Source organism: Barbus barbus (genome assembly GCF_936440315.1).
Source record: "Barbus barbus genome assembly, chromosome: 7".
Classification (NCBI taxonomy): domain Eukaryota; kingdom Metazoa; phylum Chordata; class Actinopteri; order Cypriniformes; family Cyprinidae; genus Barbus; species Barbus barbus.
The window spans coordinates 9,266,536-9,294,310 of NC_136735.1; the positions used below are offsets into that span (position 1 = coordinate 9,266,536).

Genomic DNA, 27,775 nt, shown 5'->3' on the forward strand with positions numbered 1-27,775 from the left:
TCATAATAACTGATATAGATCCATTTTTAAATGTTAACACACATCAACATTAACTTTAAATGTACAAAACTGCATACAGATTACAAACATTTGCATTTCATGTGAATGTACTGTGCATTTCTTTATCTGAGCAGACGTGTGATTTGAACCCTGTGCAACCGTGAACGATGGTTGTCATGGAAACCTGCACTGCTCTGCAGCTGCTGTTCAACAGCAGATGATGGCAGTAAAAATGAGAGTGTGCACACACACACGCATACCCCTAACATTACACACAGACACACGCACCTTTGGGGGACAGAGAGTGTTTAATTTGTGTGTTTAATGAGTGTTGTACTTGATACATACCAGCTTGCATGGCATGACACTAGCAGCAATGTCTGTCCTTGATCAATATTATCAAGCTAAATTTGGCTCTGGTCTGCAGTTTTCTCATCTACCACCAAACAACAAAAAGAAGATACTCAGCTTGAGGCATCGTGACCAAGCGTATAATTCAAGAGTTCACTATTCACGCAAGCTCACAATAGCACATCATGGAAGCACATGCAGTCTCAAAGTCCAACATATCACCCCAACTGGACATTTAAATTATTTAACATCAGCAACTAAAAAAACGTGTCAGACCGTGCCAAGCCATAGTGAGATTGATTAGTGTTTATCCATATGTCAGGAAAAGTCCCCTGTATGGCCAACATAAACGCCAGCAATTGTAGACAGATGCAAAATGGAGTTCCAACAGGGAATATATATAGGGAGAAAAAGGCAAACAAAGGTGCTTATGTAATCAGATTTATTATGAAGAAAGAAATATGGCATGGACTGTGATAAAATAGTATCCATGGCTGAGTTCCAGTTAAAAACATACAATCTGATGTATATTGGTAAAAATAAGTAATGGATAGTGTATAGTCAGTTGCTGCAGACGAATCCCAGAAAAAGTAATATTGCGAAATATTGCGAAATAAGAAATATTGGCCAATCAGAATCAAGCAACAATTTTGCAATTGTTTTGTGGATGTTTGCTAAGAAAACAATAGAAATCTGAAAAAAAAACCAAGAGAATATATATATATATATATATATATATATATATATATATATATATATATATATATATATATATATATATATATATATATACACACACACACACATTATATTCACATAAATACAAAAGGTATGAAAAAAGATTAGATTAATGCAAAGTAAAAATTTTAAAAAAATTAGTACAGATTTACAGTAAAAACATAAATAATTATGCAATGTTGGAAACACTCTCACTCACTCACTCACTCACTCTCTCTGTCTCTCTCTCTCTCTATATATATATATATATATATATAAATGTATGCAATAGGTATGAAAAAAGATTAGCTTAAGTAAAACATTTTATTGGATTTACTACATTAATTTTACTAGATATACAGATTTACAGGAAAAATATATAAAAAATAATCATGTAATGTTGGAAACAACATGTTGTCTTTTTAATATGATTCTTAATATTCTCCTTACACATTATATATTGGCTGCCTGTATACGTTAAGTTCTTTGGGATCAGAAAACTGCTTTTCCAGAGAACTGTGCAAAGCCTAGTGAATATAGGTTTTTGTGGAAACATAAATGCCAATTCCTTACTAAAAACAGTTTCAAAACAATCAATTAACTAATTGACTGACAATGCATTATAAAACAGATGACATTATAATAATTCGAGGTTGAGACTGTGTGCAGGTTTAATGTAATTATGAGGTCTAATTATAAAATGTAAACTGAAGTATTTTGACATAGGATGTGGAATATAATGGATAGCTCTATTAGCAGAGCCCCTCTAAAACATTTTTCTCTCTCTGAGTGTATTATGTAAGAGAATATCTATCTGGAATTAAAAGGAGAAAGGGGCAACCTCGTGATAACATATATACAGCATGCACAAACATAATACACATGAAAATTCAACCTCAGTAAACTCCTCTGTAACTGCAGGATTGATGGCGTATCTGCAAAAGAACAATCCCACTTTGGGAAATGAATCCTAAAGGTCAGCATAATTGGCCTTGGCTATCTCCCCAGCACTCAAATGCAGGCTGGGGTTCAGCTGCAGTGCTTGTCAAGTCATCTATAAGTGCTGTTCCTGCATCGCCTGTCTCTTGGTTCTAATGAGGATAGTATTTCACGGACACTTTGGCAGCCAGTCTCCAATTTCAATGTGCTTCCAGTCATTCCAGGTTTCAGAGTTTATTCAGTTTTATAGGTACATAAAGCAATTACCATAAATCTGTTTACCCAGTATATGGTGAGAGTAGTTGAAAACCTTTTGCTCTTTGCGGTGGTGCCACGTAGCAGCTACTACTTCCTTCTGATTTCAACACAATACAGTATATACAGTATATATACTATATATATATATATAAAACAGAAATTGTAGTTAACAATCTAATCTATTTGATTACACATACTGTATTAGGTAATGTAATGTGACTACTTTTTGATTATGTTTGATTACTTTTGACATAATTTGTAAGAAAATATTTTCTGTTCTTTATTATCAGCCTTGTAAATTACACATTAAATTACACCAAGGTTTCCCAAACCGAAAGAACTGAATGCTTTGTGAGGTGATGAAAAGCTATTAAATGATTAATTAAATCATAATAATGACTAATTTAAGGAAAACTAAAAGGAAAACTTAAAGAGAAAAAAAAAGAATTAAGGCAAATAAATATATTGAATAATTTACTGCCACTGTGTAAATAATGTGTAATTATGTACTCTATAATAAATAATAGTAATCTGATTACGAGCACTTTAAATGTATCATATAGTCAGTCAATCATATATATTCTATATATTTCACACACACACACACACACACACACACACACATATATATATATATTGCCTTATGGAAAATGAAAAAGTAATCAACATAATAAAAAATAAACAAAATCAATTGCACAATCTTTTATTACCTCTTAATTAAAGCAACTAAAAAAGCAATATATGGCAAACATGCACTGACATATTTCTCAGAGGAGGTTTTTGTAAGGGCATTATAAATTTAATTTTGTCGTGTATTGCAAAAGGATATGAATTCATCATTCACAGCAGTGAAAGTCTAATGAAAGTCGTATGACAATCCCCTATTCCTGAACACAAAAGTAGCACAAGCGCTTGTGAGTTTCGGGCATGGGCTCCCAAAAATGTGTGCACCATGTGTGAGTGAGAGAGCACCAATCAGCCCATCGTTGTGGAGCAAGCGATGATTTCATTTTGATCAAAGTGGTGGTGTTCTGGAGCGAAGGCCTGTGGTTTGTTATGGTTCCCTTCAAAATTCCAATTGTTAAAAAGGGGAAGGCAAAAAAGTAAATATTATTGCTAATGTGATTTTAGTGGATAATGTTTTCCACGTAATCAGAGAGGCAATAGTGAGAATGAGTTTAATTGAGTTTTTGTCCTCCCTGCCCTTTTTTAATTACATTTATTTATTAACTTGTAACAACGAAACTCTCCAGCTCTTTGTTTATTAGCTGACTTATATTTATATCTTTAGATAACATAAATAAAATTCTAAAGTGTAATGAATTAACCACCCTTTGAACTGTCTCAGAGATAGTACTGGCTGAAGAAACATTTCTTGAAACGGATGAGATTAAAATCTGGGTTAGGAGAACCTGGTCCCAGATCAGTCAGGTCTCAGTAAGTAGGCTGACCCGAGATGACATTAAGAGGTCATAATTCTGAACAAGGGTCACAGACGAGGGAGAACAATATTCCTAGAAAGTTAGGGAGAAAATGAGTTTTGGAGTTTGGAGTTTTACTGTATCTCAAAGACATAACAGAAAATGACCATAAACATAATCTAACCCTGTTTTTGCCATTGTTTTGTGTTTGCTTAAAAAAAATGTTCCTCTTTTCTTCAGATTGAAAGCTTTACTTCCTCTTCAGATATTGCTGTAGGTCAACCGCACCAGAGAAGTGTGCATATACCACATCCTCCTGACACCCAAAAGAGCATTTTTGTTCACTATATGTTTTTGTTAAAGCCTGAGAACACACATGCCATATACTGGCAAGTATATACATACATATATATACCATTTGCAGATTAGACAGCCTCTTTTCCCTTTGAACTCTGAAAACTGAAGTATGACATAAGGGGATTTTATTAGCCTATTATTTTTTTAAGAATAACAATTAATGTAAAATTACGTGTTTATATTATGTAATGACTATGTATTATTAAAACGTATTAAGTCTTGAGTTTTGTGAACTCGTTAAACCTTGCACCTATGTGGTAAAACAAAATGATTAATAAATTAAGACTGGCTGTAGTTGAGGGGCGTGACTCCCCCAGTGAAGCGCTCTCAGACTCCGCCTTCTATGTAAATGAGTCAGTGTGGCGCTGGTGTCCGCGCGCTCAGTCAATGAGCACCGAGACAGGAGGAGTGTGACTGTTTACATCCCGTTTCGGGGGCCGAGAGATTTTTTCCTTCAGCATTATGTCGGTGTGGAATTATCGCACTCTCAACCTTTGAGAAATAAAGGCGGCCAGCGCAAAACAGTGACCCGGCGTTGAGTCATGGGAGGCCAGATAACCCGAAACGCCTTGTACGGTGAGGAACTGCGTTAAGGATCTCTCCATGCAACCGCTGAATGATGTTCATTATGTTTGCGTGCTGATGAACGCTCCTAGATAGATAGATAGATAGATAGATAGATAGATAGATAGATAGATAGATAGATAGATAGATAGATAGATAGATAGATAGATAGATAGATAGATAGATAGATAGATACCACATAGGCATTGGAATACTTGGAACACAAAACACAATCGAGCACAATTCATAGACGGCATTTGTGTAGCTTTCTGGAGATTTTGCGCTCCAAGGAACGAATGCACGAGCGCGTCTCATGCCAGTGAATGCGCTTTCACATCAGACGTGTTTCCCCCACAGCAGCGTGAAAGCGTGAGAAAGCAAAGGGAATTTGAGGGGATTCCCTCTGTTGTTGGAAATAAGAAGGATTTACTGCGGGTTTTCCACAACGTTTGATTGTATTATTAACAATCCCGCGAGGCAGCTGGTTTAAAAAAGAACCAAATAAATCAATAAATCAATTGATTAGTTCTACATAAAAATACACGGTTGTTGGTAACACAGAGTCGATCTTTTATACTGATATGTCCTGAAATTTATGTTCAGGCTGTTGTGCTGCTACATTACTGGTTTTGGCAAGTCGTTGTAACATGTATTTATTGTTAAACTTGCAACTAGGCTATCTATAGCTATGTCAGTGCTTTTTTAGTAATCCACTAGTATCTTCTTCAATTTCAACTACCCATTAGATGCTAAGACTTCCAATATGGATTAGTATATTTATCCAATTAGTATACCAAATCATAGCAAAAATGAATATATGTGGTGTATAGATTCAGTATGGTTTAAATGTCAGGAGTTGATCTGGTATGGGATGTTTTGGCCGTTGGCCTGCAGGGTGAATGGGTGAATAATCTTCCGTGTTGGAAGGGTGACTGTAACTGAAACAAACATGAGCAGTTGGTTTATGTAAATATCTCTGTCTTACTCTTGCTCTGAGTGCAGCTGATTGGCCTGGAGTTCATCTGAACCACTTGATCATTAATTCTAATAATAAGCACTATATCACATCCAATCAGGTAAACCGGGACTAGAGCTATAACAGAATGCGTAGTAGCACCTGATGTTAGTAAAAAGCGCACTTGTCTGAAACATACTCTATATTTTCATACCATGAGGAAACCCTTGAGAAAATTTCTGAATTAAAATGAATTAATAGATAAGCTAAATAAATCACATTGAAAAACACAAGCAATGTGAGTGGAATAGCTTACATTCAAAACAAATCAGTCAGGTCTGAAACGAAAACATTACAACATTTGATTAGAAGCAAATAAAGAGTTTTTTAAAAATTAAAAGCATACGCATTTGTTTGAGGCCTTGAAATTTGAGCTGAAATCTTTTCAATTTTATATTTGGAGACTATTAAGAAGACAAAGGAAATGATGGGAAGAAGAGGTGGAAACAGGATTGGGAAATGACGCAAGCCAGACTCGAATGTCGTTTTTGCTTAACATGAGCAGATGCACTATAGCTGGCCGCTGCTCTGACATTTTTTGAAGTTTGTCTTTCTTTAAAAAACATTTACCAGGAGCACAAATCATTTAAAGATGTCTAGCTCCTAACATTCTGGTTTCACCTTCCAGTTCCCATTTCTGAGGGGTTTTTTTAGTTCTTGCAGCAGGCTGACTGGATATAAATTGCTTATCCAGATACGCACGCATTTTTCACCTTAAATACAGTAAATTACAGTGATTTATCCGATCTTTGCATAAAAACAGAAACTGTTCAGAACTGAGAACAAGATAGTCTTTTGTGTAGTGTCTGAGCTGGATAGACACGCATGTGTTTGTGTGTGTTTAAGACTATTGGGTGTTTCTCATGCACCTCTGCAACACATCCTCTGAGGCAGGAAAGAGATGAATAATAAGTAGCATTTTTTTCATAAAGGCTGTTAAAAATGGAACATTACGACAGTTCCATATATTTCCCACTGTCACTAGACCAAAAACAGTATCAGCTCTCCACCTTAAACTAGAAATATGAGTGCACTGCAAATTGAAAGTAATATGCATACTGTCAGTTTGCTTCCATCTGTTTAAACAAATTCTCTGGTCTATTCTTTTTTGCACCGTTAAACATCTGATTTGCATATGTTTATATAATAGATTTTGTGCAATAAATGGCACTATCAGACAGTGCAACTGATTTTTAGTAGGGATGCACCAATATAAAAATCCTAGCTGGTACTGATAAATGATAAATGGCAGATATTGACATTTTATAATATTTTGTCTAAATAAATAAAAAAATAAATCTCTAAAACCAACTAGCTAAATAGAATATCTATTATTTTAAATTCTTAAAGTGAACATCACATTTTAATGTACAATATGAAAAAAATGGATGTTCATTTTGAGATTTGCTAAAGATTACATTCAACAGTGTTATTAAATATATGTAAAGAATAACTGAGCATTAGATGACAGCAAAGGTATGAAAGGTAAGAGACGAGTATGCATAATTAAATATCCAACACTAGCCAATATATATATATATATATATCCAATACTGACCAATGGCGATACATTAAATATAATTTCGGCTAATAACCAATATGGTACCAGTATATTGAGCATCCCTAATTCTTAATCAATTCCCCTATAAACATCAGAGTTGAATTGCTTAGTTATTTGTTGCTAATTTGTTTATAACGGCACAGAAAGTATTGAAATTATCGAATCAATTACCATGGTGTTATTCTGTTGAATTCACAATAAGACAGCCATTCACAAACAACATGAGGAAACTGTTAGCACTGGAGTTTGTTTGGAGTGGAACTTTTAATGGGGCATGTTGGGATTGATTATCAGTGATTGGTTGACACGCAGACAAGGAGTCAATGCGGTGTGGTGACAGATTATTAAAAGGCAAACAGAGGAACTGCTCTTATCTACAATCCCTGCTGTGGTTACATCGCTCAGTTTCTATGTCGTGACAGAAACATATGTCTGGAGGTCAGGTGCTGATGCTGCTAAGTAACCATCCGCTGCACCTCTGTGGAGCACAACATCACTGATGAGTCATTTAATCCACCACAGAAATTAAATGACACCACCACACACTGATGTTTATGTACGGATCAGATCACCTAGGAGCAAGCCAACCATGGCGGAAGACCACAGCAGCGCTTAATATGTTCTGCACTCGTTCACTTTATTGCTACCTGACTAGATAGTAGGGCTGTGTATTGGCAAGAATCTGGCGATACGATACGTATCACGATACACGGGTGGCGATACGATATATTACGATACTGTAAGCAAGGCGATATATTGGGATATTTCTTATTTTAGAAATAGGATATATTTTTAGGAAAGCTGTCATTAAGAGCACACCACTATATGCAAACCTTAGCAATAAATAAATAAGTAAAAAATGTTTAACCAGGACACACTGGGATCTGCATTTGCAATAATCAGTCCATATAACATTCAACATTATTGAATCACATTTTTACAGTTTAAGTGTACAATTGTAATAAACAATGTCATAACATTTTGATCTGAACAAAAAATTACATCTGCTTAATATTAATGAAAAATAAAGTGCTTGCTGGATTCCTAAAGAAAACAAAACAATTGTAGAACAATAAAATAAATACAGATGTTGAACATTCTCAGAACCTTTCAACTTGGATTTCACAGGTTTTTCAGTTTGTATTTATGTTCTGCATGGAATCGCCGAGACCGCGACGCGAGCACCGCCCCAACTGCACAAAACGCCCCCAACACAAGAGAAAACTGCAGCCGCGCGGTGACATTATCGCCCGCCGCAGGCTCTTCAACACGGGACGCGGCAAGCGGCAGGACCTAGTTGGCACCCGCGCCACGGTCCCGGAGCGGACGTTACCACAAAAGCCCAGGATATGACACTTGAGTTGGGATATGAACTCGAAACGAAACAACTGCCATGAATCCTGTATGATTTTTTTTTAATATATCGATATTCCGTTTTTGAGAATCGATACAGTATCGCCAAACAAAATATCGCGATACTCACGTGTATCGATATTTTCTTACACCCCTACTAGATAGTTGCTAATTAGTTTTGGAAAACAATTGCAAACATGGACAAGAACACCCCAGGAACAGAAAAATAAAGGTGTTGATATTTATGTAACCAAAACTGTCATTAATTGTGCGTAATCATGAAAAAATGTCACTAAAATCTGCAAAATATCTTTTTAAATTTTATTTTGTTACACATTTCAGCAGTCATTGTTACAGCCTTCAGTGTTACACGATACTTCAGAAATCATTCTGATATGCTAAAATGATGCTCAAGAGACATTTCTTATTTTTATCAATGTTGAAAATAGTTGCTTAACTGATTTGTGGAAACTATGATACACTAGCATGTTTAGGGTAAGTAAGAAATGAATACTTGTATCAAACAAAGATGCAATTAAATTGATCAAAAGTGAAAGCATTTACCGTATAATGTTTCAAAAGATTTCCATTTCAAATAAAAGTTTTCACAAAAATATTAGGCAGCAAAAACTGCTTTCAACACTAATAATTGAGCACCAATAATAACTGAGAACCAAATCAGAATGTTAGAATGATTTCTGAAGGATCATGTGACACTGTAATAACTGCTTAATAACGTTTTACAATATATTCATTTAGAAAACAGTTACTTTAAAATGCAATAATAGTCCACGATATGCCTGTTCTTATTGTATTTTTAATCAAATAAATGCAGTTAAAAGACTTCTTTCAAAAACATAAAAAAGTTAGATCTGCTTGTTTAATAATGTTCTGAGCTGTTTGAATGTAAAATGAATGAATAGATATTAATGTATTCTTCTAGTGTTGATGTTTATACTAAGTGTGACAGTGTGTGTTTTCTAAGTTGAAGTGTGTGACGACACTTGAGCAAGGGCTTTATATAAAGCAGAGGCCAGAGGGTGTTTGCTACATTATTCTGGTTGTTTTTAACCAGAATATCTACACATATTAGCATATGAATCTTTAGCCAAGCTTGCTATTACACTCACTAATTATGGTCACATGAAGTGCCTCTCATCTCAAATGGATTAGAAGAATTGTACAGTTGCCAAGTACTTGTACATCGCTTCTTAAGATGCTGCTTGTGTTCCCGTTTTATATAATTACTTTTTTTTTTTACATTTAAGCTTTTGCAGCTACATTTTCATTATTTGACATACAGCAATGATTTTCGGATAATCTTTTACATGAGTTAATGAAATCTAACTGTTTAATGATTCAGGAAAAAAACTGATTCTCAAGTAGATTATTTACATTCTGGTGTCTGATACCTAAAAACAACATTATTAATAAAGTTATATCGAGTATCAGGGGACATGTACTTACAGTAGAACATTTAATGTGATTACCAGAGTAAATTAAAAGCTAATTCCTAGATAACAGATTAGAAAGAAGGTCAATGCTTGACATAAAATAATTTATTATGACACTTATTTACACTTATTTTAATCCAGTTTTAATTTATTTAAAATGACAACAGGACAGTGTATTTTCACACTAAAAACTAACACACATCACCTTTAAAGGCACATCTACGACTATTTTCCTGCTGTTGAACAGATGAAATAGAACAGATATCGTACTGTCTGCTTGTTGAATATATGTGGCTGTAGACTTTGCCTCCTTGAGATGTATGTAATAAAATACTCTCAAGTGCTCCTTTGCAAGTTACATTGGATGAAACTTGATGTATATTCAGAAAACGAAACTGCAGAAAGTCAGCCTCGGGATGTTCTGTTGTAAAAAGAGTCCAGGAGTGCTGCTGGCCAAGCAGTTTTATTTTAACATTGAGTGTGTGTGAGATTGTGTGTGTGATGTGAGGTGTTTCCACATTACATGACATTCTCTGACCTACAGTCAGACATCTGAACCTGCCCTGAACATGTCTGCATGGTAATGAGGATGTAATGAGGATAAAGACAGCAGCTACCTGACAACCTTATTCCACAAAGTGAAGTTAAACCTGACCTTAGCATGTGAAGGTCCTCTTCAATAAAAATACACAAGTGTGCTTTACTAAAACTCTTTCCCAATTTAGAAATTATACAAAAACTTTTAGAAAACCCAAATACTGGCATCACATTTGGAATAATTAGGATTTTTATTTATTTAAAGAAGTCTCGTATGCTCACCAAAGCTGCATTTATTTGGTCAAAAATACTGCAAAAACAGTAATATAGTGAAATATTTTTACAATTCAAAGTTTTATTTTTGAATATATTTAAAATGTAATTTATTCATGTGATGGCAAAGATATATTTTCAACATCATTACTCCAATCTTCAGTGTCACATGATCCTTCAAAAATCATTCTAATATGTGACCCTGGACCATATAACCATAAGTCAATAGTAGCATGGGTATATTTGTAGCAATAGCCAAAAATACATTGTATGGGTGAAAATTATCGATTTTTCTTTTATGCCAAAAATCATTAGGATATTAGGTAAAGATCCTGTTCCATGAAGATACTGATATATATATATATATATATATATATATATATATATATATATATATATATATATATATATATATCAAAACTTATATATAAATATCAAAACTTAATTTTTGATTAGTAAAATTCATTGCTAAGAACTTAATTTGAACAACTTTAAAGGCAATTTTCTCAATATTTAGATTTTCTCGCATCCTCAGATTTCAGATTTTCAAATAGTTGTATCTCAGCTAAATATTGTTCTATCAAACTCAGCCTAACAAACCATGCATCAATGGAAATCTTATTTATTAATAAGCTTATTTATTATAAATCACAATTGGCCCTTATGACTGGTTTTGTGGTCCAGGGTCACATATGCTCATTTGCTGCTCAAGAAACATTTATTATTATTTTCAGTTTTGTACTTGGTTTGTGGAAACTGTGATACACTATTCAACAGCCTGGGTTAAGATACAAGGATACAATAATAAAAAAAAATAAGTATTAGAAATATTAAGCTGCACAACTGTTTATTATTATATTATTTTATATGATATGATATAATATAATATTATATTACTGATGCATTTACTGTACATTATTATAAAAATATTTATAATATCATCATTATTCAATAGTCTACTACAGGGTAGGTAGGAAACCGAATCCACATGAGCTAATTATTCATATTATTCACATGAGCGATTATTCATATGCTCAAGTGTGTTGATTCAGACACCCCAGGCTGTTCTTTATGGGATGAACTTATGTAAGAATCATTTTCTGTCCATTGTTTACCTTAAAAAAGAATGTGGTTACCATAGAAATAGCAGCATTATGATGTGTTTGGTAGCCCAGTGTGGAATCTGCTTTTTGTGTTTTGGGAGACTGTTTATGTCACTGGCTTCTATTACTTACAATGTGTGTATATGTCTCTGCATGTCCCGAGCTGTTGTATTTTATGACTTGTGTCTATTATATATAGTAACATTTCAGATGACAAGAGAACGTTGTTGAAGTTGGTGTGAATTGCTGTCCACAAAAGATTTTACTAATTTTTAACGGGGAAAAATATGGGGTGGGACTTGATTTTATCCACCAGGAAATGATTTCATCATAAAAAGTGTGTGTTATATTAAAGAACAGAGCTGGACTTAATATGAGTTTGCTAAATCAATACCTAAAGCCTTTTTTTGGAAAAACTTGCGATGAATCGTTCACAAAAAGACCAGGAACATTATTAAGAAAGATAATAGGGTCATTTTTGATTTCACAGTGATTTAAAGTAAATTATAATTTAATTATGATGAATTGTTTGCAATAAGACCAGGAACACCATTAAGAAGGTCAATTTTGATTTCATGAATTATCATTTAATTATTTTGAATAATGAACCTACGTTGTTTGAATTAACATTTAACATTGTTCACGCCATACCATAACTTGTTCCAATATTTCGTACAATGTCTCTCTTCTGCCTCAAACACATTTTCGACGCAAACATTTACAGATTTTTGTTATAGACATTTAGACATAAGACATTTAGCAGATTAAACCGATCTGGGATCAACTTTCCCTGTCCAGACAGACCAAGTGAAAGCACAGACACTGAACTCAGATCAGCAGAAAACGGAAAGCTCTCACCATGGCAGCGTTGCTAAGGAACATGAGCTGCTACTTAACCTCCATTTTCTGTCTGACAGCTGCAGCTCTTGTGTTTGCTAATATATTCATTTCAGTCTGCTCAGAATATGTGTGTTACACACAATGTTCGTCGGCTAACAGACCTGCCCACACACACACACACACACACACACACACACTTACAGGACATGTATGCAACTTACAAGGCTGAAAAGACACCTGAGGCATATTAATGTTTTTATAATACAATATGTTGTCATATGATGGTTTTATATGAGCCTGCGGTTGCCAGATATAGAAAAACATCTAGTCTTTATTATCCTCTCTTGTGACATGTAGCCTTATCTGCATTGCTCAGGAAACATGTCATTGCCCACTATCAGCTTCTACAAGGGAGCCACAATAGCTGAGAGGACTGGTGTCATCACTGAATGCTCCTCCAACTGTGCCATTACAGACCTGTGAGGGTGTGTTATCTTGTTAAAGGAGCCCCTTGCCAACTGGGTGAATGTTGGACATGAATGAATGCAGAGAGGATAGCCATAGAGCTGAAACCGCTCATGGATGACATTGTCCCAAATGAACCATCATTACTGTGCCTAACATGCTTATTCACCTTCTGTTAGATCAAAACAGCAGAAATCATTACTCTGGCCACACCTGCATCTAGTCCACTGTTAATGTTACTGTGTGTACCCTAGGGGTGGGCGATATACCGGTTGTCAACCGGGAGAGATTTTTTACTATGGAGAGATTTTGTCTCTATCACGGTTACACATTCACGTGACGTTGCTGTGCTACGTGGCCATGAAAAATTATCGCTTGCACATGTTTTTAAGCATTGCGGCTTAACAATTTGCTATATGCGCGCGCTGTCAGAGAGGCGGCGTTCATAGTTCGGGGGTGTATTGAATGGGGTTATTTTGCCGCTTTATAGGCCTTGAACAGTTAAAAACACAAACTTTTATGTGTCAACATGCCCATCTTTGCAAGTATTCTCATAAACACAGTAATTTAGGTCTTAAGTGAAAGCAAACAGCTGAGAAAGAAAACATATGAGTAACAGTATATTGAATCTCTTAAAGTGACAGCAGTCTAATGTTCCTGCTAATGTTCCTGCTGTCTGTACATTTTGTGATATTGACACTGGTAACAAGAATTATGAAATTTCTATGGTATCAAAAATTTAAAGCAAAAATAACTATATTGTGACAAATATCATTACAGTAAAATAAAATCACTCGTATTGTGATATATACGATTTTGATCATACTGTGTGCATATGAGATGAACAACCCAGTGGTTTCAACAGTTGGGCTTGTAGTCTGGCAAAAAAAAACAAAAAACACACTCAACGTGAATAAAAAGAAAAGATATAAGGTTATATGATTGATAAATGGCATGATGAAAGTAAGCTAGATAGTCGGACAGATCGATAGTAAGACATATATATGATAGATAAAAAGATAGAAAGAACAGAGTCAATTATGGAAACTCGACTATGGAGACAATTTAAAGCAATTCAGAACTATGGAGACACTTTAATAAATAGTATGGCAGAGCGACAGTACTATAGATTGTATGAAAGAAGATTAGATAGATAGCCTTGTTTAAAACAACTGCATTTTCAAGTATAACGTTGAGAGATATGGATGCATTAGGGTGGAAAGCTCTTTTGTTTTGGTAGTAGGTGTATAGTTAAAAAACGTTAAGATCTTTTGTTGTGCTGTGTCATCATGTAAATCATTTATGTTGCATATGTGCACTGTAAAATGTAAGGCTCAGATTTGCATGAAAGTGCACCTCTATTCAGGCGTGGAGCTTCACACACACAAAATCTTGTGAACTTGTAAGTGAGAGAAAGACTGTTATGAATTAATACATTGACAATCAGTCAACGCAATTTTCCATCACGTGACTACAAGCAAAGACAAATTTGCAGTGCAACATACTGTATAATACAAAAACACATCGCAATAAAATGCTGAAGCATTTTATGATTCAGTACTGAAATTGTACAGTTCAGTACAGCCTGTTGGGAAAAGCTAATCAGATTTATCTACAAAGCTAAAATTCACTTTGTCCAATGAAAATGCTGTACACAATTGCTGCGTGAAATGGGGTCAGACAAATCTCACCATGCAAGGGCTGATGCTGTTTTATGCGGTTCATTGATTTGAAAGTAAAGGCCAGGCTTAGTCATACCAAGCTAAAGTTTTAAACACGATTATGGCTGAGAGAAAACTTATTTTCACACCATTTTGTATTTTTAGATTAATTAAAATTATCATTTGTACTTTTTAATCTCACTGGCGGACCATGTTTTATAAAGCAGTCTTTCTTTCTCTCTCCTAGACTCTCTGGGTGGACCATTCCCCTCAACAGCTCACCGATGCCACCACAAACCCAAACGCTGTTTACCCTTGCATCCGTGCGGAGGTGTCCCTGTGAGCCCCCTTCTCTTCCACCGCAACGCTAAAGGCTCTCAGATAGTCATGGATCCAGCACAAAGGAGCGTCAAGCGGCAGGCCAGCTTCTGCAACGCCATCACTTTCAGCAACCGGCCCATTGCTCTTTATGAGCAAGTCCGCTTAAAGGTAGGAACAAGGAAATACGTACATGAATCTAGGCCATGTTGAATATTTGGGAATAGTGTGGGGGGGGGGGGGTGAGTCGGGAATACTCAAGTGGACGATACAACCAGGTGGATGTGAATACCTCTGAGGGTCTGCTACAGCAAAGATGACATTTGTGTTAGAAATATTCATCTGTCTTGTCATAGTCTAGCATAAAAATTTAAGTTCTGTACTGTACACTTTAGGCTTTAAGAAAATGGGTTTTTGCTTTTTCTATCCTTCTTAGTTTGTTCCTCTATTGTTACTGTACTTTAAAAACATCATCCTAAAGAAGTTGCACAAGTTCTCGCTTCCCAGGTCAATGCGGTAACAAACCACATAAACACTCTTATCCCAGACTATGGCACTCAATCTAGCCCAACCAGTTATTTGGCCAGCACACACATATGGCTTTGTTTTTATACTCACTCTTTAGTCAAATCTTAACCCTGATGTTCTCAGCAGTGCAGAGCCGCTGTGATATAAGTCATTGTGTTCTTGAAATGTTTGTAGTGCTCATTCCAGGAGTTACTGTAAATCAAATAAAACAGAGCTTCTCTACTCCAAACACACCACACAACTACCTCATACATCCCCTCAGTTGTCCCCTACACTCAACCATTTATGACCTGCACACAACATGCCCCTTGTTTGGCCTTCAGCACTGCTACAAAAGGAAAGACAAGTCAATCTTTGATAGAATTAAGTTGAAACAAATCACAAGGTTTTAAAGAAATTAAGTGGAAAGTGCTTCAGCCCACAGGAAAGAAAAACACAAAAGAAATGTAAATTAAAATCCTGGTTGTTTGTCCAAAACAGAAATGAGATTTTTTTTTAAATGCAGCTGAAGAATTTTGTTACGTGTGTTCTTCCTCAGTTTCCTGTTTGCCCTTATTTGGTTTTGTTCTGGTTTTCCTTATTAGTTCCTTATTAGTTAATTAAGGCTAAGTCCGTTCACCTGTGTTTTGCCTTAAAGTCTTAAAGTTATGTACGTTGTTGGAACGTTTATTCTCTGCTCTTCATTAAAACTTCTATTCGTCGAATTCCTGAGTCCTGTGTTCCCTCAGAGTAACGTTTTGTAACAAATTTTGTGTTTGGGAAACAAAAAAGTTTCTGTCATGACAACTTTCAGAGTTTTAGCATGGTAATATACATGGCAATGTTTTTGGTCTTGGCAGAATAGATCTGCTACGTTGCTGCTGCTGCCAAGACATGCTACTGCCAATACATCCACAGACGTGCTGCTGTGAGCATGTAGGACATACTGCTGCTGTTGCACATATAACATGAAATGTAACATACATGAAATCACACTGTAGTAGATCTATATAGGTGGAGCTGGGGAAGGTGTAGGATTTCTGAAGCGCACTGCAACTGCGACAGCAAGCACTAGCCAAGTATTTGAATGTTGAGCAGCAATCTCATTGGCTGCTGATGCAAAAGAAACCATTCAGCTGTGCCATGTGAATAATCATGTGATTATATCAGATTGAGTTAGAAGCTGTCGGACTGTGCCATCTAGAGTTTCATGACAGAACTTTGTATTTACAAAAAATAGTTTTCTTGCTGCTAGTGGTACCATTAAAAAGTAACTTCTGTATAAAGTATGTCCCATATTTCATATATTGTATTACAAAAAGAAATCAAAACCACAATTTTTAAACACTGTTTTCCACCTTATCAGCCCCAAGAAGGTGCATATTAGTATTTCTGAGAGTAAACATTTCTATGCTATGCAATGACCCAAAAAAAAACACTATCTAATGTTGTAATGATAACAGATCCATTTTTTTCCCATCTTTAGATAACTAAAAAGCAGTGCTGCTGGAGTGGTGCTCTCCGCCTGGGCTTTACTTCTAAGGACCCATCTCGAATCAATCCCGACAGCCTTCCCAAATATGCCTGCCCTGACCTGGTATCCCAGAGTGGCTTCTGGGCCAAGGCCCTTCCAGAAGAGTTTGCAAACGAAGGAAACCTCATTTCCTTCTGGGTAGATAAGAAGGGGAGAGTATTCTACCGCATCAACGATTCCAGCCCCATGCTGTTCTTCAGCGGCGTTCGGACCACAGAGCCACTGTGGGCCCTCATTGATGTCTACGGTCTGACCAGAGGAGTGCAACTGCTGGGTGAGAAATATAGCTGTCTGCATACAGTAGTTAAGCCAATTCATGCCGAGTCTAAATGTTCTGCCCTAACAAACTGTAAAACGCAATAATGAAGTAGTGTGTTTTTTAACGCTAGCTTGGTTTTTAAATTGGAAAGACTCTGTTTTCATCATAAATCATAATTAATAATAATTTACGTAAGATTTTTACAATTTACCAAGAGTTCTTCTAAAATATTTTTTGAAGAATGGTGAAAATTAGACATCAGACTTAGAGTGCATTAGTTTAGGTGCATGAAAATGTGTTATGAATATTTTGCACATATGTTTTGCATGAATTTATATGAACAAAACGTTTCCTTCTAAATAGGTATAATTTCAGGTGCTTTTGTCAATGAAAACCTGTTAATCGAGCAATAACACATTCACTATGCATGTGTGGGGCTGTTGCTTGTCTCCTCCCTATGCAAACCATTGTGCCTGAGTTAACTCACTGTTCTTGATAGAACAGTTTTAGCCAACATTTATAAATTTATAAATACTTTTTCAATTCAGTTATACAGAATAGGCATTTTAAGATAATAAACTGAATACACTTAAACTTCATAAGAACTAGAGAACTGGATCAATCTGAGTTTTGAACAAATCATTCAGACCAGTTTCATGAACTAGGGTTTATTTCTTCCAATTAGGTAATGTGCTAATGCTTATAAAGTTGTCTTATTTTTACTGTTTATGTAAGTGTATGATCAAGAATAGCTTTAATAAATCAGAGAGCTTAAACTTGAAGGTAGTGGTCTAGATGTATTGCTGTATATAATCACAGTCAACATTGTCATGAGCAGAACATACCATACGCCACGCTTTGATGTACCGCCGAGTGTACGAGTGTTTGTGCATGGAAGGGGGGTTTGGCAGTAAGAGGCGAGACATTCACATCTAACACGCATACATGCAGCAGGCTTTAATGCTGTCATCCCCCAGGGTTAATTATAGAACCAGGTCACATACACCAGAGATAGCTCCATTTATCCAATTGAGCTCTGTGGCAATTGACGGCAGCCTCTCTGTCTGCTATCTGTCCACTGTGTGGGATGTGGTTCGTTACATGTGCGAGTAACTTTATCTGTACCTTTGCCTCACAAAGGACAGTGTTGACATGCAATGCTGAATCTATGTTCTTCGATGGTCTACTGCCATGCTGAAACCAAAGAATGTGTGTGTGTGTTTGTGTGTGTAAGACCTGTTTTACACCACCAGTATGTATTTATTTCACCGCCTATCGTAGCAGTATTCACACTGTGTACATAAGCAATACGTGTGCGCTCTGAAAGTGCACTATAAACTTATCAGCACAATTTTTTGCAACATAAACTATGAACAAACATAAAAAAGCAAACTAGTCATCTGTCATTTGAACCACACGTGTGTGTATTCACTCTTTTCACCTCCCAGCAGTACGTCACATTTTCTCTTCCCAGAAGGGTTTGTAAGTGTGCATAGAGCATGCAGAGAAAGATCAAAAGAGCTCTTCCTGTATTTCCATCAAACGTTGCTCCTGGAGTGCTGATGCCAGAACTGAAACAATCACATTTGAGTCTCAGTTTCCTGTGGGCTGACATGAAATGCCTTTATTTACAGGACGTAGGAAGGAAGAACTTGTTAGCGACTGTACGCAAAGCCTGAGGAATCAAAAACTGACCGTATATAGTATTTACTTTATTAATACACTTTCTTGGTCTTGTTGTAAACTATTCACATTCATAAATGAATGATTGAATGAATGAATAACTAAAGTCTTTGTTTTAGGTTGCTTTTGTCGGTAACGATGCCTTTCTAAATAATTCATTCATTCTGGCTGATGTTAATGTAATTAACAAATGAACAAATTGCAATAACTTGACAAATAACAAAAAAGCATTAACATTGGGATACATTGTGATGCTCTTGAGGGTGAACTTGACCTTCAGCCACCATGTCCCAGTTAAAAGTGGCTCCCAGCAGTGTTTCAAGAGGGGGTAGGCCTACACAATCAAATGCAAATGTAAAATCGGGTCTAGAACGCCCACTTTTCTCGAAGGATGAAAATCCCAATGGATAAAAGTCACGACCTACATTTTTCTTGTTGAATATAATATCTCACTCAGAAATGTCGCATTAGAGAAGAAAAACAGGTTGTGAATGCAATTTCATGTTAATCTTAAAGAAATGCTTTCCTGTTTTTCTCAGTTCATGTGCTAGATAAATACAGCTTTGATTGCGGATGGAAAAACTGGTCTAAATTGGTGGAACCATTTGTAAACCATTAACAGAATGAGGTTTAAAGATGAATTTGAACGCTCTATGGCCCATTTGTACAGATGCCATGAATTGTTCTTTGTAATTTTAGCCGTTCTTATCTTGTGAAACTGTGTTTTGAGTGCCTCGGGCTTAAATACATGATGAAATTTTCTCATGCACCTGTGAGTTTGAAACACACTCACACACACATGCACAAACACACACACATACAAATGATTACACTGTACACAATAACAAACGCACACACCCACACTAACGACACATCTTTCACTAATGATTGAGATCATTTCAGGTATAACATGTTTATTATGCTGGTGTGTATGAGAATGCATTGCTGAAACATACACTGGCCTGAAGCTGATGCTAAGTTTGCCAGACATGCACTTCAGGATAGTCTTCAAGTTGACATTTAATTAATCCACCATAACTCATAAACAGCCAAGAGCGTGTGATTTATAGCACTATGAGTAATTCATGATTTATCATAGTCTTGAGAAATAATTCAAATACAGTTAGTTTGGAGAACACACTCAGACCGCAAACATGTTTTTTAAATGATTATTTGAGTACATTTTTATAGGGAAATGCTATTTCAGTTTTTCTACTTCAAAATTTCATATTTAATTAAATGTGTTACGTGCCATTTCTAGTGTTAGTTAATTTGCCTATAATTTGTAATGGTATTATAAGTTCTGTCAAACGTTTAATCGCATCCAAAATAAAAGTTTTTGTTTACATAATATATGTGCGTGTGTGCTGTGTATATTTATTATGTATAAATAAAGACACGCACATACAGCATATGTTTTGAAAATATTTACACGTATATATTTATATTCATATAATTTACATTATATATAAATATAATTAATATATAAGCGTAACATAATTTTCTTAAATATATACAATCATGTGTGTGTATTTATATATACATTCACGACCAAAGACCACGCCACAACCAAATATGTAATTGAATAGTTTATTGTTCAGAATGTTTTGGATGAGTTGGAAGAGGATGAAGGGGGATAGGATGATAGTCAGGTTGATATGGGCGTCTTGGATTGATGGCCCAGAGACTCAGGATGGGGGTGTCATCTCGTTTGTATAATTAGGCCCCCCCAATGCAACCTGAAAGAACTGATAGCTGATTTGATTAAGAGGGGGAAGGAAGGGTGGGTTCGAGAGAAAGAGACGAACCGCACGGTATGAGGTGGCCCGATATATGAAGGATTCGGGAAGTGAGGAGATTGGTAGAGGCGTTGCCTCGCTCCCGAACCTCAATTAACTAGTTAACTCCCTTCATAAATATACACAGTACACACACATATGTAAACAAAAACGTTTATTTTGGATGCGATTAATCGCGATTAATCGTTTGACAGCACTAGTATTATTGACTAGCCTATTTACAAATTCAGACCAGCTTTGTTAAATGTATTTGTTTTTTCTGTCTCATATCCTAGCATCTCAACCAGCCCAACACAACAACATAAACTCAACCAATGGTGTGCATTTGGGGGTGTGATTAGTTATGTAACCACCCAATGGCAGGGGGTTTAGAAACATGTTTAAAAACATTATTTTTGCAATTCCATTTTGTGACACTAGTAGTGCGGAAAATACACGTTTCACCTTTAACAGAAGGCTTTTGCAGTCATTTTAAAATAAGCAGTGACACTGACAAACTGTCTCCTGGCTTCTGAATGGTGTTCAAATTCTCCCCATCACTAATAAAACTCTGACAGGGAAAATTATAGCCATGAGCAGTAAATCAGCCTCCTGCACGTAAATACTCATTCCTTCCTTAGAGGCAACCACTCACTCACTATGATCTCCTGTCTGTCCAACTTCCTTTTCTCCTGTAATATCCGCTCCTCAACAATCTTTATCGCTCCTGCAGCTAGCAGGTGATACCACGACGATCCTGCGGGCTTCTTTCTAGTATGTGATTAGAGTCTGGCTGGACCTTGAACCTTGGCGTGGTGTAGTTTTCAGGGTTCTAGAATATATTGGTGAAATGAAATTGTCCCTTGAGGCATTTGGAAATGCGGTGAAGCTGGAATGTTGTTTAATAAATAACCAAGCCCTCAGTAACCCACTTCTGAAACACTGGCCATGCTAAATGAAGCAAAAGCTGGTGGACCAACTTATTGGGAAGTACCAATTTACAAAAAAAATCATATAATGGCACGATTTCCCGTTTTGTGAGTGACAATTTGCATCTTTTTTTGAGATTTAGGTGGCAAAAAAAGTTGCTGACATAGTTTCTTTTCATCCGTTTGGATCATCTGTTTATTTTGCAAGATGATCACCATTGATTAAGGTATATAACCTCCAGTATGTACAATGTGTGGATTTATTATACTATACTGCATGAACTTGAAATCTTGATGGATGATGGTGGGCTTACATAGACATGACTAACAAAACTAAAGTCAGAAGAGCCCACAGTGGATTAAATCTGGTACTGAGTATATGCAGTGAAGATTTTACAGACTACATAGTTCATACTCTGTGTCATCCATCTTTATCTCATGACTCAAACAGATAGGCTCATGTTGGGGGTGTCATGGTACATTTCATGCCTCTATTGTTTAAAGCCTTTGTGCTTCCAGTGTCCAAGCAATCTAGTGAAAGAAAACACTCTCTAGATGCACATCCAGAGCAGCTCCTAATGGGATTTCAAATAGCTTGTTAAACATCTGGACTTTGTAGCAAGGGCATAGCGTCTGGTTTCTCTAGCATTACAGAGGCTAAACTGGACCCTTGTGGTACTAAATGCAATTTGGCTACAAGAAAAGTTAACTACATTCTTTTTACATTAATTAACTACATTAATTCTTAATGGAATTCTATGAATGGAGTTCTATAGAACTCTCTGGAGTTCTATTTAGGTCCATATATATTGTGTTCATAAGTTTTGATTTAATTTTGAAAGCAGAAAAATTAGAAAACTGTGCTTTTTTTCTTTTCACGTTCAGGGGTAAAAAAAGAAAAAAGAAAGAATAGGCCTACATAAGCAAGCCTTTCTTCTGTTTTGATTTGGTAACTTAAATGAGTTTTGGACCAGGGATGAAGTTGAAATGATAGATATCAAAAGATATATTTTACATTAGTATCAGTGTAACTTTACCATCACAGCTATCTATTGTTTTCTCATATCAAATATAGGCTCAGTGTTCATTATCATAAAAAGAATGAAAGCAACGTACATGGACCACTTCTATAATATTTGTTAAGAAATATGCCGATTATACAGATTTTCTTGATTTATTTGATTGACGTGCAAGTTTGACTTGGCTACGTTGGGCCATTCCAGGTTAATAAACCTAATTGAAAGTCCCCCGCTGAAAGCATAATCCTCCAAAAATAATCTTAAATATGGACTATTTAACCAATTCAGCCAGAAAGAGTGAATTAGTGAGACTGATGGGTTGTTTCTGTGCTAGCTCACATAATGGGTATTAACAGTAGTAATTGCATTTGTTTGGCTGGCCAACTGCTTTGGGGTGGAACAAATTAAAGAAATTAGAACAACAGATGTTGTACCATTTGGCTATTTGACAGTATTTCATGTTTTGAGTACAAAGAAGGGGGAAGAATTGTGAAGAAATGCTTGTCAAGAGGTCAGATTCTGTTTTTAAGAGCTCAAACCATCACAGGAAGTTCTGGGAAGAGTGCTCAAGGTGGCGGGAAAGTGTAGCGTGACCCATCCCAAAACAGAACACCTTCCTTTTCCTGCTGTTAAGTGTCCTTGTATCCCTTCTCCAAACTTAGATCTCCCCTTTTCCTTCATTTTGCGCATACCAAGGCCTCGGTACATCCAAACATGGACAGTGCTGCTGAGATAAGGTGTGGCTGTCTTATATATATAGGCAGAGCTCTTCAGGGCCTCTTTGAGGGAGTTATGGGCAAACATCAGTTTATAGACTGCTAGATAAACATCCACATATTTATGACTACACAGACCTTCTCGTGTTTCATAGCGCAAAATTTCAGTATGTCTCCAATCTGCTGGGTTAAATTAAATGGGTGGTACAAATGAAAAAATCCTCGGACTGTGAACGTTGTTAGGGAAAAACAAGCAACTGAACAAAACAACATGGAAGATAATAACATAATGGGATTATAATCCACAGCCTAGTCTTTTTACTTTTTGTGGCTTGAAGTGGTTAGTGGGATTTCCAAGATCCAAAAAATGGGATCAAGTATTTCTTCAGAATTAGCTTCACCAATGTATCGTTCAGAACGTGTATTATAAAAGTAAAATGGGTCAATTTGGATTCCGTGTTGACTATATCTGTGACATAAGGTGAGGAAACCATAGTTGGCCTGACTAAAATTTGGATATGATCCACACAGAGGGTCTTTTGTGGCTTTCTGAGTGTACTTGGCTGTGTGTGTGTGTGTTCCAGAGAGAGAAAGTGAGAAATGACCTCAGGGAAGGAGGTTTGTGACCTAGAGATCATTTGTCAATGGGTCCACGTGTTGCCAGTGTGGCCATTATTTCAAACAAAGAGATCCAACAGCCAAGCATGGCATAGAGCCAACAGGCTGTACTGAAACCTCTCCCGTCTCCCCCTACTGTTTCCCTCAAACACACACAAACACACAATTACATGTACCATATGCATCAGCATCACACTGCCCTGCGGGCCCCATGCTCTCTTCCCAGTTTTTAGTTCACATTCAACGTTTAACAAACTGGGATTCAATCTTGAGCTTTGTAAGACGGAACTAAAACTTTTCATTTCATTAAAATGGGAAAATGATATACGCAAAAAGAGACATAGTTATTCGTATAGTAGTAGATAAAAACAGCAAAAAGGCTAAATGAAAAATCAAGAATCATAAGAATCAATAAGAACAACCTTGTACAGTGCCTCAAAGTAAAGCAAAAGCAAAGAACGTGCACTTCCAGTTTTGGGCATTTCATTCCCATCCAGGCTCTTTCTGACTGAACCAAGAGCCGCTTTTGTTTATCAGAAACCTCATCTGCTTATTTTCCACAGCCTTTTGTGTTTAGCCCAACAGGTGCTGGAGTCTGATGCTAAATAAAACAATAAAAAAAGGACAATTCAAATGGGTGTTTGCTTTTGGTCAGTGCAGCTGCGTCCCATCACTAAAGTGAGGCATTAATGCGCAAGCCTGGATTCATGTCTTCTTTTTTATAGCGATTTATACTTTCAATGAGATTAGAATCTGGTCTCAGCCAGTCATATTGCAGAATAGCCGGGGCTTGTGTGAAAGCTGCCAATAAGACAAAGGAAATGCGAGGATTGGCAGCGAAGCAGGTGCAGGGTAATTAGAGGGGCAGCAGCTGCCACCGGTCACAGACATCTTGGCACGAACGCTCTCTTGTCTTTACCCCTCCCTTGGTTTTTCCCATCTCCTTTCCTTTAAGCTTTCCACTCCAAGCGTGCAGTTAATGTCCGTGCTCCCTCAGAGTGGCCCAGCGAGTCCATTGAGTAATTAGCACTCACTCATTCGCCAAAATGGAGAATATCAAACAGAACCTTCAGGCGTTCTAACGGCTTTTTTAAAGAGTCTGTTGACGAATGGTCAAAGCAGACAGATTTCAGTCAGCTTTATCAGACGTTCCGTCATGACTGACAAAGACAATTTGTGTCTCAGCTATATAAAAACAGCATTGACCACTAGGCTCAAGAACTCAGCGTCCCATAGACCGTGTTATGTGTTGCTTCAAGCTGCCGTTATTTGATACTAATTGTCTGTTCTCAAAAGCTAAATTAAAACATTTTTGATAACTGAACTAAAAATGAAAACTTACATCGAAAAAACTTAATCTATACTTAAACACATTTTCATGACTGCAAAACCATTTTTATAGCCACAATTTAAAAGACTAATCTAAACAGACAAATTGAAAATAAAACTAAAAACTATAAAAACCCTGCGTGAGATGACATTTAAGAGAACTGAAAATCATGAGAACTGAAAAGGGTTTGACTTTATTTATTCATCCAGACAGTATTCAAACAACTACTGTAAGCTATTGTATGAGCGGAATAATTCAAGTCACATATTTTAGTAAATATGATTATCCATCCCAAACAATGACTGTGTAAATGTAGACATTGTCACTGTAGAACCGATTACATCAGTGTATTTCTGTCTGAAAGTGTCTATTTTGCACATCTGAAGTGTTATTTCCACGGTTATCAGACAGAATCCAGATCCCGCTATAGTATGATCCCATTAGGATTGAGAATGGCTATGGAAAAAAAGAAGATAGGAACATGATGAGACAGGGACGAGATAACATAAGAGAGAGACAGTGATGGACAACATAGGAATAGATAGATAACATCCATCCAAAAGCATCCAGTAAATGTTTTGCTCACATTTTTCTATCTCATCCCTTGTGAACCATTCGTTTCCCTGTCCACTTCCCTTTTTCTGTTTTGTGATTTATCCAGAGAGAAGCATTGTGTCTGTTCAAACTAGATTTAGGCTTGCATCAGGTCTTGGGCAGTGTGGGACACTGAAGCCTGGATTAATCCTATTTACAGCATGGCTTTACTCTAATGAGCCTGATCTAAGAGACACACTTTAGCCAGACGTCCTGTGGTGATGTCATTACCCGCTTCTCTGCCCAATCCAACTGGCTGGTACTCATCCTCATGTTGATCCCAAACACTATGAAAGATGGTTTGATGAATGTCCATGCTGGTCCTGGATCTCAACAGTTCACATTTTGGGCGTCTCTCTTATCTGACACAACAATTTCAGATCATTACAGATCAGATCATTCAGTCATTACAAATGAGCTGATCGGTTGAATCGGGTGTGTTTTATTAAGGAGACATACAAAATGTGCAGAGTTGGGGGGTACTCCAGGACCAGGATTAGGAACCACTTTGAAGCTGGCCATTAATAATGGATAAACAATGGATAAGCTGGGCGTGGATTGAAAAAAAAGGCACCTTAAAAGCCTTTCATCAGTCATCAACACCATTTCCTTTTTGAGGCAAGTTTGAATATGTGCGATTAACAATACAATTTGAAAGCTATGGCTGAAGGCAAGGAACTTGACAGCACCTGATCATATACTTTTGTTAAATGATAAAAAGCAGTATGAACATTCTTCAAAATGCATCTTTTTGGAAGAAAGGAAGTTGGTTTGGATTGACATAAAGAAAAGTAAATCATTTTCATTTTGGTTATTGGGTGAATTATTCTTTTTAAATTCTCAGAGGCCACCAGAAAGATATTTGTTTTTAAATTTGCAACTAGAATTTTTGGGTGGAATATGATGCTGCTCCTATTATGTCTTCATTATCTCCTGTGACTTTTTTTTCTTCTTGCTCATAAATGACTGTAACCAGTTAAAATTTTATCTCCATCTCACCTTTAATGATTTTGTAGTTGTGTTAGAGTTAGTGCCCTTGGGCCATCCCCACGCTCTCCTTAGGAGTGTTTAATATTTCGCTAATTAGCACAAGACACTTTGAAGCTCTTAGAAAATGTTTTAATGGATCAATAAGGAAAATTAAGTCCTTATGTTGGGACACTGATTTGCAGTTCAGAGCACCTCATGCGGCAGGCAGGTTTTTTGTATGGAAATCAAAGACTATGTACTTATCTCAGCTAGATCTGAAAGTCATGATAGCCGATGATAGGATTCAGAGTGCTGACAAATAGAAGATGTATATATCCAAATATCCAAACTGGACATTGCAATCACAAATAGGAGGAGTAGAAAATGGAGAGGCAACACTTTGCAAAAAGAACCTGTGTTAACATTAATGTAATAGCTAATATGAAAGGACGATATACATAACTTTTAGAGTATATATATTTATATATTAATTTCTACATATACAAATTAATTTTTAACATCTCAACATTTCATATTAAGTTATATTAGATAATTACCTCAATTAATAAATACTGTAAAAATAGTGCACATACTGTAGTTAATGATATATAAAGCCTAATCTTAACAAAGTTAACATAATTGCAAAGCATTA

At 36.3% G+C, this 27,775-nt stretch overlaps 1 protein-coding gene across 1 annotated transcript in view; it reads left to right on the forward strand.

The window, feature by feature from the left end:
• The first annotated feature begins 4,399 nt into the window (after positions 1-4,399).
• Positions 4,400-27,775, forward strand: part of LOC306873154 (E3 ubiquitin-protein ligase NEURL1-like) — a 35,757-nt gene continuing 12,381 nt past the window's right edge. The window contains exons 1-3 of the mRNA XM_079422234.1: positions 4,400-4,619; positions 15,117-15,358; positions 17,181-17,502. Of these exons, the coding sequence (XP_079278360.1) occupies positions 4,586-4,619; positions 15,117-15,358; positions 17,181-17,502 (598 nt within the window). The 5' untranslated portion in view covers positions 4,400-4,585. The remainder of the gene's footprint in view (positions 4,620-15,116; positions 15,359-17,180; positions 17,503-27,775) is intronic.